The sequence below is a fragment of the Medicago sativa genome, chromosome 1 (assembly GCF_051527215.1).
Source record: "Medicago sativa cultivar Bolivia chromosome 1, Bolivia_mono, whole genome shotgun sequence".
Classification (NCBI taxonomy): Eukaryota; Viridiplantae; Streptophyta; class Magnoliopsida; order Fabales; family Fabaceae; genus Medicago; species Medicago sativa.
The window spans coordinates 63,713,898-63,732,791 of NC_140749.1; the positions used below are offsets into that span (position 1 = coordinate 63,713,898).

General features: G+C 34.4%; 2 protein-coding genes and 3 non-coding genes across 5 annotated transcripts; 2 read left to right on the forward strand and 3 right to left on the reverse strand.

The window, feature by feature from the left end:
- Positions 1–915: 915 nt before the first annotated feature.
- LOC146956294 (cellulose synthase A catalytic subunit 4 [UDP-forming]-like) lies at positions 916–5,588 on the forward strand. Its single transcript, XM_085728172.1, has 10 exons — positions 916–1,025; positions 1,208–1,277; positions 1,372–1,486; positions 1,619–2,231; positions 2,357–2,494; positions 2,827–2,952; positions 3,061–3,273; positions 3,362–3,757; positions 3,842–4,192; positions 4,707–5,588. Exons 1-10 carry the CDS (start codon positions 948–950, stop codon positions 5,283–5,285), a joined length of 2,679 nt encoding a protein of 892 aa, XP_085584298.1. The 5' UTR covers positions 916–947; the 3' UTR covers positions 5,286–5,588.
- Positions 5,589–6,012: 424 nt separating this feature from the next.
- LOC146956295 (uncharacterized) lies at positions 6,013–8,204 on the reverse strand. The gene is made up of 4 exons (XM_085728181.1): positions 8,035–8,204; positions 7,746–7,846; positions 6,573–7,629; positions 6,013–6,484 (listed from the first exon to the last, which is right to left on the reverse strand). Exons 1-4 carry the CDS (start codon positions 8,101–8,103, stop codon positions 6,377–6,379), a joined length of 1,335 nt encoding a protein of 444 aa, XP_085584307.1. The 5' UTR covers positions 8,104–8,204; the 3' UTR covers positions 6,013–6,376.
- A 5,453-nt stretch (positions 8,205–13,657) lies between these two features.
- On the reverse strand, positions 13,658–13,742 carry TRNAM-CAU (transfer RNA methionine (anticodon CAU)). The gene is given in 2 exon segments: positions 13,658–13,693; positions 13,705–13,742. It is a non-coding gene; the product is annotated as a tRNA-Met (tRNA).
- A 3,229-nt stretch (positions 13,743–16,971) lies between these two features.
- LOC146956297 (U6 spliceosomal RNA) lies at positions 16,972–17,079 on the reverse strand. The gene has a single exon (XR_015025198.1). It is a non-coding gene; the product is annotated as a U6 spliceosomal RNA (small nuclear RNA).
- A 1,196-nt stretch (positions 17,080–18,275) lies between these two features.
- On the forward strand, positions 18,276–18,380 carry LOC146956298 (U6 spliceosomal RNA). The gene has a single exon (XR_015025187.1). It is a non-coding gene; the product is annotated as a U6 spliceosomal RNA (small nuclear RNA).
- The last annotated feature ends 514 nt before the right edge of the window (positions 18,381–18,894 follow it).

Sequence of the window (18,894 nt, forward strand, 5' to 3'; positions counted from 1 at the left end):
ATCCAACAATCACCCAAGAGGTGCAAGTGCATAGAATTGTTAACAAAAGCATGATTATCTTTTATATTACATATCTTTTGCATAAGACAAATGAGAGTGATTCTAATTTCCATCAAGAGTAATCCAATACAACATAATAATGTATAGACATGTATATACATCAGCTTTCTACTTCACAGACAATCCAATCAATGTAAAATGAAATTTTTGTTGTAGCAAAATGTCTACACTCAGTGTCCCTAACCATGTTACAAAAGATAGGGGTCCTGTGTAGTCATAATCCTATAACGTCATGCAGTCAGTCACTTTTGAACCGTTTGATCAAGATCAAACGGTTTAAATTTTAAGCTCACTATTTTAAATTTAAAAGAAATCAAAATCTGAATTGAAATACGGACCGTCTGATTTTGATCGGACAATCTAGATGCATACAATCCAAATCCTATATATTACAACGGGGTGCAAAAGTCATCTTCAATGTATTTTTAATTCCTTTTCTTTTCTATCTTATGGAGCTATAAGTGATCTACATTTGAAAATATTATTTTTCCTACCTAGTGCATTAGCTCAGTTATATATGTGGTTTTCATCTACTTTAATTAGTTTTTAATCTTATAGCTAATTAGATATACATTTAACAGTAAAGAACAATGAAAATATTTAACTCCTAATCATCAAAACAGAAACTATGTTTTGGATAGAGTTTAGGTTAGCTATGTCTATAATATACAAACATGCATGAATATGCATAAACAAAAGCAATGCCATCATGCAATACATTTCAACTCAAATCCATGACCTCTCAACTCTCATAGTGTGCCAAAATATTTTGATGGTTACTCTGATATTACTGCATTCATGCATTAGATTCTCTCCTTCTTATAATAAATACCCTCCTTCACTTCTTCTCTCTGCAATCCTCGACTCCACAACCTTCTCTTTCTTCTATGGCCTCAATAGCCTTAACCACTGGTACTCACTCCCGAAATGGACACCGTTTCTCAGTCTTTGATGACTCAGATGAGGTATTCAGTGTGCTTCTTCTTACACTGTACTTTGCCGGTTCAACTTTAATCTTTTTTGTTCCATAAATTTTTTATAACTAAAACATTAATAACATTAGAATGAATGTAAGTGTATTGGACTATGTAAGTAATCAGAAGGATTATGAGATTAAGGCTTTGTTGTTGTATTCTGTGTTTTACAGGAAAATGGAGACTGCAATATTCAACAGCAACGGAAACACGACGATTATGCTTTCTCTTTGGCGGGAAGTGGTGAGCATCTTTTTCTGGTAAATTAATTTTGGAATGAAAGAAAGAAAAAAAAACACTAATAATTTTATGCACACTTTTCTGAGCTGTTCTGTAGTAGCAAGTAAGGATTTTGAAGAGCAGAAAACATTCAACTACAATGAAGAGAAAGGGAAAGTAAAGCAAGAAAAAAGAAGTCTTATGAGCAATGAAATAGAAGAAGATGACTACCTGTAACTTTTCTTGTCTCAAATACTCACTCTATCAACGATTCAAAGCTACGAAATTTAGTGAATCAGAATATTCATTTTCTTCTTTTCACCTCTTACTTAAGATGTTTCTCTTCTGTTAATATGATATTGCAGTTTGGCTGAGTCAAGGCAACCATTATGGCGCAAAGTACCAATAGCTTCGAGCCTAATCAATCCATATCGCATAGTCATTGTCATGCGTCTCGTTGTCCTAGTTTTCTTCTTCCACTTTCGCATCACAACTCCGGTGCACGACGCATTTGCCTTATGGATAATCTCTGTGGTCTGCGAAATATGGCTCTCTTTGTCTTGGATAGTAGACCAGTTCCCCAAGTGGTTCCCCATGACTCGTGAAACTTACTTGGAGCGCTTGTCCATGAGGTTTGAGCGTGAAGGGGAACCGAACCTTTTAGCCCCAGTTGATGTCTTTGTTACCACTGCAGACCCTTTGAAGGAACCACCGATTATAACAGCAAACACAGTTCTATCAATCTTATCTGTTGATTATCCTGTTGACAAAGTAAGCTGCTATGTATCAGATGACAGTGCATCTATGCTCCTCTTTGATACCTTGTCACAAACTTCTCAGTTTGCAAGAATATGGATTCCATTTTGTAAAAAGTATAACATTGAGCCAAGGGCACCTGAGTCTTATTTTTCTCAGAAAGTTGATTACTTGAAAGACAAGGTACATCCAACATTTGTAAAGGATCGCAGGGCTATGAAGGTAAATACTACATAAAATTAAGCAATCAAATATGACATTTTTTTTTTATTTTCTTCTTTTCTAATATTAATTTTGTTCTATTTTTCTATGTGAGGCTTACATCATTTTTCTTTGCAATTCTGCAGAGAGAGTATGAAGAATTCAAGGTGAGAATTAATCTACTGGTTGCAAAGTCTCAGAAAAAACCAGAAGAGGGGTGGGTTCTGCAAGATGGTACTCCATGGCCTGGGAACAACACCGAAGATCATCCAGGAATGATTCAGGTTTTCCAATTTCATTTACAAAAAAGATAAAATAAAGTCAAACTGTTTCCATATAAGCTTTAAGTTGTTTTCATAAACTATCCTGGAGGGCTTATAGAAATAAGCTGAAAACAGCTCATGAACATGTCATAAAATATTTTTATAAGCTCTCCTAAATAGTCTCGCAAGTGTTTATGTCAGTAGATAAACTCAAATAAGTAAATCCAAACTTGCCATTTGTGTTCTCTTGTTGATTGTTAGGAAACTAGAGGAAAAATCAAGCCTATCTTTGTTCAAAACCTTGGTTAATGACAATAGATGAAGAACTATAACATATGGACTTGCCTTTGTAGGTGTGTCTGGGAAGTGCTGGTGCTCTGGACAATGAAGGGAAAAATCTTCCCCGGCTTGTGTATGTTTCACGCGAGAAATGTTTTGGCTATCAACACCATAACAAAGCTGGAGCCATGAATTCTTTGGTAACTAGTTCATAGTTTATACTTGTAGTAAAGTTTTATTTCATCATGTTATAAAAACATTTATAAAAACCATTTAATAACTCTTGAAATGCTTTATTTCCTCAAAAGCTTCGAGTTTCTGCTGTGCTTAGCAATGCACCTTTTGTGTTGAATCTGGATTGTGATCAATACATCAATAATAGCAAGGCTCTTAGGGAGGCTATGTGCTTCCTAATGGACCCTCTACTTGGAAAGAAGACCGCTTATGTCCAATTTCCACGAAGGTTTGATGGCATCGACGATAATGATAGATATGCTAACCACAACATTGTATTCTTTGATGTAAGAGACATTGTTCTGAACTAAAGTAAAAGTTGCAATTTCATTAACAAATCTTTAACTCCTGCCTTGAACTTTTCCTTGTTTGTAGATCAACATGAAATGCCTTGATGGAATTCAAGGTCCAGTGTATGTTGGTACGGGATGTGTGTTCAACAGGCAGGCGTTATATGGCTATAAGCCACCATCTGACAAAAGGCGAAAGACAAACTTCTCATGTTGTTGCTGTTGTTCTGGTGACTCTCGGTCAGCATTTGACATTGAAGAGATTGATGATGGACTTGAAGACTATGACGAGAAAGAGGAATCACCGATCATGTCTGTCAAAGTTTTTGAGAAAAAGTTCGGAGAGTCACCAGTTTTCATTGCTTCTGCATTGATGGAAGATGGTGGACTTCCGAAAGGAACTAATACTCGAATACTAATGAAGGAAGCCATTCATGTTATAAGTGTTGGCTATGAAGAGAAAACTGAATGGGGCAAAGAGGTAATTAATCCAGTCAATACAAGAATGTATACATTTCATGATTGTCGACCAAAGTGTCATTTATTGACTATTCTTTCTATGCAGATAGGGTGGCTTTATGGCTCTGTCACGGAAGACATATTGACAGGGTTTAACCTGCATTGTAGAGGATGGAAATCAGTGTACTGTATGCCAAAAAGAGCGGCTTTTAAAGGATCTGCACCTATAAACCTATCAGACAGATTACACCAAGTTCTGAAATGGGCTTTGGGTGCTACTCAAATTTTCTTTAGTGGCTATTGTCCATTGTGGTATGGCTACAGTGGAAAACTCAAATGGCTTCAAAGACTGGCTTACACGAATGCTATCGTTTATCCGTTCTCTTCTATCCCTCTTTTAGTGTACTGCACAATTCCAGCTATCTGCCTTCTGACTGGAAAGTTCATCCTCCCCACTGTAAGTACATAATAAATTTATTACATTTGATTAATAGGTGCATCTTAATCCAAATAGACCCTTAGGAGTTAGGACAAGTTTGAATCGACTTATTTGAGTTTACCTACCAGCGTAAACACATATAAGGCAGTTTGAAAGAGTTTATAGAAACAACTTACGACATGTCAATAAATTGTTTTCAACTTATTTCCATAAGCTCTCCATGATAGCTTATGCAAACAGCTTATAGCTTATATCAAAGCAGTTTGACTTTATTTTATATTTTGTTATAGAAATAGCTTGTGCATAAGCACTCTATGATAAGCGTGTTTGTTATAAGTGCTTTATTAAGTTGTTTATCCAATCATGGTCTTAACGTGAATACAACATGACTTTGGCCACCCTCATTCACAACATGATCCTAATTACTTTCAAAAGAAGAAAAAATAGCCATACTGATATTAGATTTATGACAGTAGAACAGCTATGGGTATATCAAATTCATGTCTTATAACAAAAGTTCTCTTTTGTGCAGCTGACAAGCCTTGCAAGCATTTGGTTAATGACTCTATTTATCTCCATCATTTTAACTTGTGTGCTCGAGCTTCGTTGGAGTAAGGTTAACATTCAAGACTGGTGGCGCAACGAGCAATTCTGGGTCATTGGAGGTGTTTCTGCACACCTTTTTGCAGTGTTTCAAGGCCTCCTTAAAGTTGCAGGACGCGACACTAGTTTCGCCGTGAGAACAAAATCAGCAGATGACGCTGCATTCGGACAGCTCCATCTCTTCAAGTGGACCACTCTTCTCATTCCACCAACAAGTATTGTAATCTTGAATATGGTGGGAATTGTGGCAGGAGTCTCTGAAGCCATTAACAGTGGCTATAACTCATGGGGACTTTTATTTGGGAAGGTTTTTTTCTCTTTGTGGGTCATTGTGCACTTGTATCCTTTCCTCAAAGGTCTACTGGGAAGGCAAAACAGAACTCCTGTCATAGTAGTTCTCTGGGCAACACTTCTAGCATTGATTTTCTCGATGATTTGGGTGCGAATTGATATTTTTTTGCCCAAGAAAACAGGCCCTGTACTCGCACAATGTGGGGTAGAATGCTGAGATCGTACAGAAGTGAGGGTAGCGATCTTCCCATTTTATCTGATGATCTTTGTTGTTTCACTGGAGTATTTACCCTTATGAGACAGTTACAGTCAAGATTTATGATGCAAGATTTGTTAGTTAATTGAAAAGTAAATATTGTTTTGTAACCATCAGATACGATTTCTTTACATCCTAGAAGCATGAATATCATTTATGGTGCAAGATTGCTTTGTAACATATGATATGATTTATTGTTATCACTGAAGCATGATATGAATTATGGTGCAAGATTCACCGGTTAATTAAAAATTTAAAACTAAATATTGCTTTGTAACATATATGATATGATATATGATTGCTTGTTAATTGTTATTAGTGCAGCATGAAATATGTACACCTCCAGATTCATGTAGATAATTTCTTATCTCAATGACTGAAGCATATCCTCCTTCGATTGATACAAGCTATCAATCTATCTTTCTATGATATCAAAGCCTACACTAGCTATCTTGCAATGCAACTTGATAACAAAGGAAGTGTTAAGCTACAAGAAACTTTCAGAGTAACTACTAGGTGGAGGAATTAGCTGTGAGCAGGATGGTACCATTACCATAATAACCATTGTGAAAACAGGAGGCAAAACTTGAGTTATTTAAACTTACTGAGCCTTAGAATATATAAAGATGAAAATCGGCAACAAAAAGTAAACATATTGTGGCATACACTGGACTTGGAAGAAAAAAAGTTATTCAAGGGACACATCATAGATTAAACTTTAAAGCCAAGTATATAATTACAAGAGAAAATTACACATTACATCATCTCATTCATAAAAAATCAAAATCAAACAATGCATTCTCAACACAACTTCTCACAAATAAACACACCATTGCAAACTTTTCCGAAATACAGGAGAACAAGTAGAAGCAACTTCTGTAGCAGCACCTCTATTCAATGTTTTCTATAGCCTTTTCTCAAATAGGGTAGTGTCCTAAGCAAGTAGCTCGGTTGGTGAGCAGGGACACCAAATGAGGTCAAACCTTAAAAACTAACATAACTTTGGCTATCAACAAAAAAAAAACTTATCTTGCACAGTATTGCAAACTTTTCTAAAATGCATGAGGAGCACAAGTAGAACCAGCTTCTGCAGCATCTCTATTCAATGCTTTCTCTAGCCTTGTCTCAAATGGCGTAGCATGCCAATTCACCTTCTTATCCTGCACAGCCAGTTAAATATCCAAATAAGAATTCACCATCAAACTAATGAGTGAAAATTTAACCTACAAAAATTCACTTCGTCTTTACCTCTCTGTACTTGCTAGTTGTGTTTGGAATTCCTTTAAAGGATGAAGGTGAACCAGAACCCTCATTAGAATTCCAATAGGACCCAACTGTTCCTATAATCGGCATCTCATCTGGACTCTTACAAGGAGACTTCCTTGGGGACGATGTAGCGGAAAATTGCTTAATCTCTTCCACCGTTAAAGCACCTAAAATAGGCCTATCTTCAAGGCTTATCACTGAATTTGAACCTTGTTGTGAGATGCTCCTATCAGGAGTACCGATGCCACCACCAGCATACAAACAAGCCTTGTTAACAGGTGTAGTTGTCCCGGATGAACCCAACCAATTCGATAGGCTAGCATCAACTGGGATTTCCTGGTTCAACTTCTTTGGTGTGCCGGCCTCCGAAATTTCCTTGACACGAAATGAAACCTCTGTATCATGGTTGGTACTAACAAAATTCTCTTTCTGAGGCCTTGATCGTGGTGTTCTTTTAGCCTTAACAACTTTCCACTGAGCCATATTTTCAACCGGATTCAGCACAGAATGAACATAAACACTTCTGTCTCTAGCATTGGAATTGACCCCAATAGAGTTTACATCCCTTTCACATGTAGGCATAGGACTCTCCACTTCCTCAGTAAACACATGATCAATAACATCATCTCTTACCTTCCTCGACTTCGAGTATTCCATTCCGTCTTCTTCAAACTCCACACCCAATTCATCATCTTCTTCTCTAATTCCATCCTCCTCCTCCTCATCATCATCACTAAGATCACTAGCCCAATCATCAAGTACTTCTTCTTCTTCATCATCACTATCCCTACAATTCTGATACCTATGATTAGGAGGGTAAGACCCAGTTGAATTCGAAGTCACGGAACTACTATCTTCACAAGAAGACGACTTTGAATGGTTTGGTCCAGCCAAAGCCTCCTCTTTTCCACCTTCTTCAGGCAAAACAGACTCATAGGTTTTCACATTGGAGTCAAAAGTTACTTTCTTTCTAACAGTAACACTTAGTTCCTCCTCAATTTTATCCCTACAGCAACCAAGTTCCTGTTCAGTTTTATCCCTACACAACAACAAAAAAACAAAGTGAATTTATTTATTTCTTATATCAAATTCATGTAAATTAGAAGCTTCCAAAAATAGAAAGTGGTGAGTGAAGAGTTGAAAATAATTGCTTACTGTGATTGTGGTGATTCTAGTGAAGGAGTATGTAGGGTTTTGGAGTGATCCTGAACCAAAGGGACATTGTATTGCTGTGGCTTGCTACTATTAGCATCTCTCTGTAAAAGAAATTAAGATAAAGGGTTAAAACCTAAAACCTAAAAAATTTAGCTCTATTTTGCTGCTGAGAAAGCATTGGAAGTAAACAAAGAAAAGGGTCATTGAAAAAAAAATCAAATTTTGATCTGAGATAAGAAATTAAAGCAAGAAAATAGAAAGTAAAAAGGGGGGGTATGAAGAGTCTTACTTGAAGCACGTTGTTGCGGTTGTGTTTTTTGGGTTTGGAGGAACCAAAGCAACCAAGAAAACAACCCATGAAATTGAAGGAGTGAAGGAGCGCGCGTCTCAGATGAAGAATGAGTTGGTGAGTGACATTGAAACCCTTTCAATAGGAAGAAGAAGACGAAGAAAAAGCGTATCTTTCCGCAATAATATTATTATTAAATAATTATTTGAAAAAAGTGGAAACGACCGTTATAAACATCGTTGAGTGCTTTACACTCTGGAATTTGCTATTTTTTCCTCTCTTCTTCGTTTTTATATTGTTGTTGTTAATTAATGGTATCTTATCTGTGACGATTATTACAATGAAAACGGGTTTGAACCGAACTGATGAAAGCTGTCTTGTCTTCCGCGGGTGTTTATAACTCACCCGTTGTAACTTGTACCCTACACTACACACTTAACTTTTTCTAAATCCGATATTAATCGGCTAAAATATTTTAAGAGGTGTATTATTTGAACAATTATTTGTGTGACAATCTATATATTCTTAAAGAAAAGTAGATATTGACACGGAAACAAAAACAATAAAGTGATAAAGTAAAAATATATTGTAAGTATGAGAGAAAAAGTCGTCAATTTCGGTTGTACAAATATCAATGCTCTATTTTAAATATGAGGAAATGCTAAAGAGTGCGCTTAGGACATTGGTTAAGAGAACAATAATAGAAATATTGTGTTGGAAAGTGATAAAAAGTGATGAATTCAATTTTTTAAAAGTTTAAAAATTGTAGTTTCCAATGTAAAACTACTGTTTTTGATTTCCTTAACCATTGCCCTGAGGGCACTGGTTAGCAAGACCCTTAAATATGATATAAGAATAAGGTTATCACTTTTTTTGGGTAACACATGTTATTACTTTATTCATCTTACGAGTTTCTCGTGTATCTTGTAACGCCCTCCTTGTTATTTAATTATTTTTCTTGAGATAGAGTCGAATTATATGATTTATTTAATTATGTGATATGTTGATATTTTATTGAGTGGTTTTATTTTATTATTTATTAGAATATAATTAGTGGAAGAATATATTTAGTGGAAAAATATAATTATTTAGAATAATGAGGCTTTGAGGCAGAATTGGAATTAAGAAAAAATAAGTAGGTTAATGATTTATATATAAAGAGGAAAGTCAAAGTTAGAAAATAAGGATTACGTGCAAACTGTTTTTTTGGAGAAAGAGGAGAAAACTAGAGAAAGAGGAGAAACCTAGAGAAGAGAAGAACCAGAGAAGATAAGTCTATAGAATCCTTGCAATCAATCAATCTAAGGTAAGGGTGAGACTAACTTTCTCTAATTCTAAGTCATATGATTCTGAAATTGGGTTTAGCAAGTCGTAGGTTAAGAGTTTTTGGATTTTGAGAAATAGGGTTTAACATGTTTGTTGTTGTTTTATTTTGATGATTAGAGAAGTTAGGGTTTTGAATTGCAATTTAATTGATGAAATTCGTGCTCTAGTTGTAGTGATATGTTTGGGTATGTTAATTTGTTGATAAATGAATTGTTGATGATGAAATTGCATGCTCTTGGTATATGTATTTGGATACTTGATGAATTATGCTCAATTGATGATTTATGTTATGTTGTTGTTGATCATGATGATTTTGAATGAATGTGAAGTTTGAATAATATAAGTTGCTTTTTCGGATTTTTTTTCTTCATCTCTGCTCCGAATTTTGATATGAAAACTGGTATTGATCGGTGCGGAATTGGTCTTAGGTGTAAACACGAAAGTTGTAGGTATGGATGTTAGTTTTCTAATGTCGTTGGTCTGATGTCAAAATGATTTATAGAACTTAAGTCATGGTCAAATTACTGCAAGTAGGTCACAGTGAGTTTTTATGGACTTTCTGCTCAACTTTTTCGAAATTGAAATGAAAAAAGGTATTGATCGGTACATAATTGGCTTTGGGTGTAAACATGAAAGTTTTAGATAATTTTGTTAGCTTTCCAGTGGCTTTGGTTTGATGTGAATATGATTTTTAGTTTTTGAGTTATGATGAAAATACTCCAAGAAGGTCTTAGCGAAATTGTACGGTGACAGCATTCTTTGTTTCATGTTTTTGCGTCTGTTTCACACGTTTTCTGTTTTGAATTGGTCTTTGGTATAAACATGAAAGTTGCTTGATAATTGTGATATCTTTCCAGCAGCCTTGGTTTGACATGAAAATTTGTTGTGTATAATTGATTATGTTTTTACAAAGATGTTATATGATGAATTGTTGATGTTTGAATACGATGTTATATGATGAATTGTTGATGTTTAAATACGATGTTATATGATGAATTGTTAATGTTTAAATACGATGTTATATGACGTTGTTTATGATTGATGAATATGAAATTATGATGTGAAGTCGTTGTCGTTGTCGTTACCACAGTTGTCATCAATGTCTTCAAAGTTGTAAGTAGTTTGTCAATGTCGTTTAAGTTGTAAGTTGTTTGTCGATGTCGTTGAAGTTGTTGGTTGTCAAAGTATTTTTGTTGAGTCCATGCATACTCATTTAAAGACGAGGGCTCATGCCCTAGGAGCTTTTGCTCAATAAAGACGAGGGCTCATGCCCTAGGAGCTTTTGCTCAATAGCGACGAGGGCTCATGCCCTAGGAGTATATTTATGCTCAAAAGCGACGAGGGCTTATGCCCTAGAATGGTACCACATGCATGGGTAAAATGATAGAGTTGCATAGTCGAGTTAAGTTGCATTGTCGAGTCAAGTTGTTAAGTTGATTTATGAAGTTGATATTGATGTTGATTATGAAGTTGATTATGATGATGATAATGATGCTACATGACCATTGTTATGATATGTTGATGATGTATTTATGTTGTTAAATTCTGTTGAAGAATTATATGCTTATTATTATTGAATGTGAAATCTCACCCCTTCTGCTTGGAAATGTTGCTCTTCGTATGAGTAACTTGCAGGTGATCGAGAATAAGTAGTTGTTGATTGCTGTCGTGGGTGGCTATCTCTCACTGTGTCTTTAGGTGCTCTGATACGTAACGGGATGGGGATCTTTGCTTTATTTCCTTTTGTTACGTGTCTTTATGAATTATGTTGATGAACCATTGAAATGGAATGTTTAATAAGTTGTTTAAGATGTTGAGGCCTTTAGTGCCGAGTATTTGTTTAACATTTAAGAATTTTTCCGCTGCGACATATTTGAAGTTATTGACAGAAGTTGTTTTAAATAAAGAGCAGATTTTGACTCTAATTATATTTGATTTATGATTTAAAGAAATGCGACATCCTGTTTTAAGTTGAATACTCTGATTATTATTATGTACTCCCTCCGTTTCAAAATACATGTCCAAGTCAACCACTTCACATATGTCAATGCACAATTTTGACCGTTAATATCTTTAATTATCTAAAGTAAAAAATTATAAAAATTTAATATTTTGAAAATATTTGTTGAGACAAATCAAACAACATCTTACATGCTAATATTTGTATTTATACATTTGTTAAAAAGTATGGTCAAAGTAAGTCAAGTGAATAGTGCACATTGCAAAAATTGGACATGTATTTTGAAACGGAGGGAGTATTATTTTACAAGTTGGGAAAACGGGGTGTTACATATCCTATTTGGATTTTATAATTTGATATGTTTAAAGTGTTTTACAAGGGTTTTATAAAGTATTTACGTTGTTTGAATTCTAAAATCCGAAATGCATATGACATGCAAAAAAATCATATAGAAGATGCATAAGAATAATTTTTGAATAAAAAATAAGACATCAGATTATTTTTAGGGTTAGATCTCTTAATTGAGTGACCGCAAAAATTGAATCTAATATTTTTTTTATGAGGGGGGAATTATAGATCTCTTAATTGAGTGACCGCAAAAATTGAATCTAATATTTTTTTTATGAGGGGGGAATTATGGTACCAACTTTCTCATCATTATGTTGCTCTCAGTTCCCTCTTTTACAAAGATTTAACACGCATATAAGTGAAAGGAAAATGATATTTTGACAACCTATAAGTTGTCCTACAACATATTAACATAGCTATACATGTGCTTTTTGATTTTTTTAATAATTGTTTCATCACCTAGATTTGCGTGCAGTGCATGGTTTTGGAAGGCAGCATACGGTGTTGATACCGGACAACTCATTTGAGTTGTTCATATATCATAGCTCTAAGTAAAAACATTATCTTGTAGTGGATGAACGGATAAATCTTAAATTAATGTGAGTTCAAAAAGTGATTGAGGAATTGAGAGCAACATAAATATCTGAATTGTTAGCTCTTTGAGTGAAGTAGTGATAGAGAAAAAATATATTCAAGAATATAGAAATGACATCTTTGTGATTTTTTTTTTTTTGTCTTTTTAATCTACTGTGCTAGATTAAAAGCTCTCCAGACTTTTTTTTTTTTAAGGAAGTTCTCCGGACTTTTGTTTTTGTTTCTAATAAACCTAACTGGCCCAATTATAGATCATCGAATTATATAACTATCAAAAGTGAGTAACTACACATTGGAACACCGGCAGAGGCGATGCAATCGAAAAACTCAAAGCTCTTTTGTAGGAGTTTGACAATTAGTAAACCACTTCAAGACATAGTAGGTTTTATATGGATGGACACAATCTTAAATAAAAATTATTTGAACACACAAACACAAATAAAAAAAATAAAAAAATATTTTTTGTCACGTCATTTAATCATTCTCTTTTAAATTTTTTATATTTGTGCTTCCAAACATTTTTTTATTGGAATCCTCCTCGTTATTATGTTTGTTGGAAATCACCTCCTTCAAATATCTATAAATTAAATATGGAGGCAGTTCCTTTGACAACCCATAAACGACTGGCTATGGAAGAATCATTCGTAATTCTAGTGGCGATTGGCTTATTGGATGCTTTGGTTATTGTGATCACACTACAAACATGAATGTTAAACTATTTGCTATTGACCACAGTTTAGATTTGGCTTGGAACGTTGGATTTTTTATTATATGTGAGTCTGACTTAATGTCAATGTTGCATGTTTTGGAAGATGATCATCCCTTGACTCACTCATATCCGTCATTAGTATCCCGTGTCAAGAAATACTTGTTTTTTTTTTTTTGGTCAGGCAAGAAATATTTGTTTTATGATTGAAATCTCAACTTTAGCCACACTTTTTATGAAGGCAGCACATGCGCAAATTGACTTGCTAAGCATGATGCTTCTTTTATGTAGATTGTTGTTCTTATTTTTCATTCTTGTCCTTATGAAGTTAGATGCAATGAGATTAATTTTTTGATACATATATCCACATGTCTTAGATTTTATTTTACAGATTATTCTTACTATAATGTAAAAATGGATAAAAAGTAATTTATAAAATAAGAAATGAATAAAAAGTAATTTATAAAATAAAAAATGAATAAAAAGTAATTTATAAAATAAAAAAATGAACAAAACAAAAATAAAAATATAAGTTATTAGCTTCCTAAACGACGTGATGAGTTGCTTTTTGGTACAATTTTTCCATTCTTCATCAAAAAAAACTGTCCCTTTCTTGGAACTACGAGAGATTAATTATTAATTAAAAGTTACAAAAAAGATTGTTGGGGTGAGAGCAAAAAAAAGATTGTTGGGGTGAGAGAGGCTCGAACTCTCGACCTCAGGATAACTCAGAAGCTATGAGACCTACGCGCTAGCCAACTGCGCCACCACCCCGATGTTGATATTTTACGTCATTCCATATTAATACTATAATTAATGTTACTACTCTTCACTTCAGATAATCCATGCACACTACTGCTTTATTTCACTGCGCTCCAAAAATTCAAATCCTGTGTATTACAGTCTCTCTTTTATGATTTCTAAACCATAAGGTAAAATAAAATATCATTAACTAACAAAAGCTGAAAATGTTTTCTTTTGATAAACCAAAATGGAAGGGCTTGTTTTTCCTATTTTATAGATTTATTATTACAAAAATGATTCACTTTATTTTTGTTCTCAACTATTTTTATTTTTTTTTTGAAAGGAAGAAAGTTCAACTATTTTTTGTATTGTTTAGTCCCAAAAAACTAGAAAATAATAATGAAAGAAAAGTTGCTTTTGTGGTTTCATGTCTATAAATTTTTTAAAACATAAAATTAAGTAGAAACTTATAATTGAAAGGAAATTTTTGTATAGGACAAAATTAATTTTAATTTCCTGTTTTCAGCTTTAATAACAAAATGTCACATTGTTTTTATTTTATGTTTTCAAAATTATGTACATGAAGCCGTGAAAATAATAGTTGTTTACACTAATTAGCTATTGACTATCTAATTCAACTAGTAATTTTTTTTTTTTTTTGGTACAAAATTCAACTAGTAATTTATTTGGCATGTATGGTCTAACTCTTCATTGTCTAGTAACAAGAAACATGTCAAAGGTTAGACTTCTCATCTGACATGTTACCGTGTGAAAGATTTGGGAGGCAAGAAACATGACTATCTTTGCATCAAAGGTTTCGGTTGTAGAGGATCTTGTAGACGATATTAAAACCACCACCTCTTGGAGGTCGTTTCTTGTTAGGAAAGAAGTGGAACTTTTATGTATAACTGGTTTTTTAATCTTCTTTGCTTTTTCTGCTTTGTTTTGATGGACGTTTTTTGGATGCGTAAAATACCCTTTGTACTTATACCTCGCTTGTGGGTTTTGTACTTTTTGTACTTCTCTCATTTTTATCTAGTAAATTTGTTTGATGTTAAAAACAAAAAAGTAATATATCTTTGGCAATAGCTCATGCAATATGTTGATGTTGAATCAGGGTGTTATCAATGAAAATAAGTCCTGAAGCATTGCAGAGGACATTGGATTGTGGATGGTGTTAGCATCAACCTGATCCATAAAGTAAATAGGTGAAAATATTTTTTGGCGACGTCAAGTAGATAACACTTGGAGAATTTATTGCTTGCAGAACGCATTTCACAACTTATTGGAGCCTTCTTCATAAATAACAGGAAATCATCAAATCCTTGCAGCTGCAAAAGATGCCCTTGAACATTGTAGAAAGAAACTGCACTAACATTGACACATTGGCCAAAATAGAAACCTGTTGTGGTCGTGACTCGGCTAACTTGATTCCGGGACTATCTTGCTCCGTTGCACTTTGTTTCATAAGGGATCTTTCAATTCCAAATATGGTAATATACTCAATGAATAGGTTCCTAAGTCCACACACTAATGGACTTTCCATTTCAAGGGCAACTAAAGGAGTAATATATTCTACAAGATAGAAAAAACAGAAGGCGGAATGAATCATATAAATGCTATTTGCTTCAGTTGGAAGGGTATAAATACAATAAGGAAAAACAAATCATTGTTACAGACAGAATAATTAGGATAAGATAACACGATACCAAATTACAGATGAAAGATAAGAGATAAGAGATTTAGAAATTCTACAAATTTAAATCAAGATATAATGCTATCGATTGGAGACAATTTCAAACTGGCTATGATCATTCCTTAACTGCCCCTCTCAAGCTAGAGGATGGTTTGACTACTCCTAGCTTGTTCCTTAGCTGACTAAACTTCGTTGTTGTTAGAGCTTTGGTCAAATAATCTGCTATTTTATTTGAGGTTGGACCATAGGTTATAGTCACGTTATTACTCAACAACTGATCTCTGATATAGTGCACATCCACTTCTATGTGTTTGGACATGGCATGGTATACTTGATTAGAAGCAAAAGCTTAGCACTCAAATTTTCACACCACAATACACTTGTTTGAGGTATTTCAACCTATAACATAGACCGGATTCAAGCTACATGTGCTGCAAGGTCTGCTAATGCCTTGTATTCTGATTCTGCGCTAGATCTTGACACAACTTTTTTATTTTCTAGAGGGACAAGTTATCAAACTCTGTACCAAAAACATACAATAACCTGCAAACGATTTTCTGTCCTATGTATTGGGATTTTCTGTCCTATGTATTGGTTGCCCAATCTTCATCTGAAAATCGTGAGATGTCCAAGTCTGATGATATCTTTATGGGAAAACAATAGTCCAAGCTGGACCTTTTCTCTAATAAGATGGAAATTTATAAAGACATGCTTGGTTCTTTCATGAAATGTGGGATTGTGAGCTAAGTAGATGAAGGCGGGTTTGTCAAAAGTAATGCAGAAATCTTCAAACGGAAATGGGAGCCATTGCAGGCTTGCAGCTCACAAGTAAACTTTGCTAAGGCGCGATAGCCAGTAACAAACATTCTAGAAGCAGGGCAAGTAGCCGAATTAGAATCTTCAAAACCAAAAAAAACTGTAATCTTCTGATGGTGGCCTGGTAGTGAATGAACCTGTTGGTTGAGGATCGGAGACATGTTGACTCAATTGTCGGATGGTGAAAGAGATAACTGACCGGGTAGTAGGTTAAGTATACAATTCATCTACACTTGGATTCATGATCATCAAATACAAATCATGTTTCAACTCAACCCACTGCCGAACCGGTTCTTTGTCAATCTGCATCCATTGTAGACTAGGTCATATTTCTAATTAAGATTCTACCTCCTCCCTATGGCTACCTCTCTCTAGGTCCCTCTTCATTGTAATTTTCCTGATGATTCTACTACCTCCTTCCTATGGCATTTTAGACTATAGGACATATTTCTAATTATTATTCTATACACACAAATAAAAGTGTTGTTTTAATACAAAACTATCAATTTCAATAGGTTGTTCAAAACTATTAAATTAACATTAGCAACAACACAGAGAACCAAAAATATGATAGTGAGACACTATGCATCCATGAGCAAGATTAGTGAAAAGCCAGTAAAGTTTGTTTTCAAACATCATAACAAAGCACATGGGATGATGAAAAAAGAAGCCAATAACTGCAGTCAACGAAGGGAATCAAAGGAAGACGCAGGTGAACAAATTGATGAAGGAAGAAAAAAAAGTAAAAAATAATTTGGTCATTTTTCAATTTGTGTGTGTCATCCTTGCACATGGGTCATACTAATCTTCTCTTTATCATTCCAATTTATTCCAATTTTATCAGATGTTCCCGAAGGGATACTAGAAGAAGGTATTTCCGTGTTATATAAAAGCTAAATAATTGCAAAGGTTAACCGATGTGGGAGTTATTTGGTGCGTGCGTGCGTGCGTGACACAACTAGGAAATAAAATACAAACATGCATTGCACTTACTAACTAATCAATCACTTTAATGCATCGCATAAGGTTCGTTCATTCGGTTTCTCCATTCTCTTGAAAAGTGAAAACTATTATACAGAGATGTTTGTATAATTTGTTTCCATACATTTGTGAAAACTACTATATAGAGAAATCATTAATGCTATGATGCTATAATGTAATGCTACCCGTAAACCCAGCACCTTCCCCTTGGTCGTTGAGCCGTAAACACGTCACTTTAGAATTACCAAGTGAGAGGGGAAGCAATCCACTCAAATTGTTGTGGGAAAGCACAATTGTATCCAAACTTGGAAACAGTTCGAACATATCCGGTGGTAATGAAGCATCAGATTAGTAGCTTCAAAATCAATGGTGTGGAGTAACTTGGAATCACTCAAACAAGGAAAAATCCATTGCTATGAGATTCAAATTATTGCTAATGTTTAGGTATCTTAAACCTAACATGACTCTAAAGCAATCATATGGGACTGACATGAAGTTGTTATGACTAAGGTCCACAGTTTGGAGCACAATTAAGAGGGGACGTGAGGTTTATCACTTTGAATTTGGAGGTATTTTTAATTTTTTTGTTTTTTGCTTTTACACGTTATATGCATGTGATTATTTTTTAATGTTTTGTTTTCGGTTTCAGCACCATCAAAGCTATTTTTGGTACCGAAAATGTTTGTCGACTTACTGCTTTACTTTATTTTATTTTGCTAATGTCTAATTTTAAATTTTTCGCATACGCTATTTCTTGCTTAACATCGTATTTCCTTTCATCAAATGCATATATTGATACAACAATGGTTTTACATTGGTTAAAAATATCAATAACAACATCTCTGTATAGTAGTTTTCACTTTTCAAGAGAATGGAGAAACCGAACGAACGAACCTTCATTTATTCTGCGATGCATTAAAGTGATTGATTGGTTAGTAAGTGCAGTGTATGTTTGTATTTTATTTCCTAGTTGTCTCACGTACGCACGCACGCACGCACCAAATAACTCCCACATCGGTTAACCTTTGCAATTATTTAGCTTTTATATAACACGGAAATACCTTCTTCTAGTATCACTTCGGGGACATCCGATAAAATTGGAATGATACGGAGAAGATTGGCATGGCCCATGCGCAAGGATGACACGCACAAATCGAGAAATGGTCGAAATTATTTTTTACTTTTTTTTTCTTCCTTCATCAATTCGTTCACCTGCGTCTTCCTTTGATTCCCTTCGTTGGCTGCAGTTATTGGCTCTTTTTTCATCATCCCATGTGCTTCGTTATGATGGTTGAAAACAAACTTTACTTGCTTTTCACTAATCTTACTCATGGATGCATAGTGTCTCACTATCATATTTTTGGTTCTCTGCGTTGTTGCTAATGTTAATTTAATAGTTTTTAACAACCTATTGTAATTGATAGTTTTGTAATAAAACAACACTTTTATTTGTGTGTATAGAATAATTAGAAATATATAGTCTATAATGCCATAGGAAGGAGGTAGTAGAATCATCAGGAAGATTACAATGAAGAGGGACATAAGAGAGAGGTAGCCATAGGGAGGAGGTAGAAGCTTATTATACATTTTTGGAACATAGTTTGATAACTTATCCCTCTAGAAAACAAAAAGTTGTGTTAAGTTCTAGCGCTGAATCACAATACAAGGCATTAGCAGATCTTGCAGCAG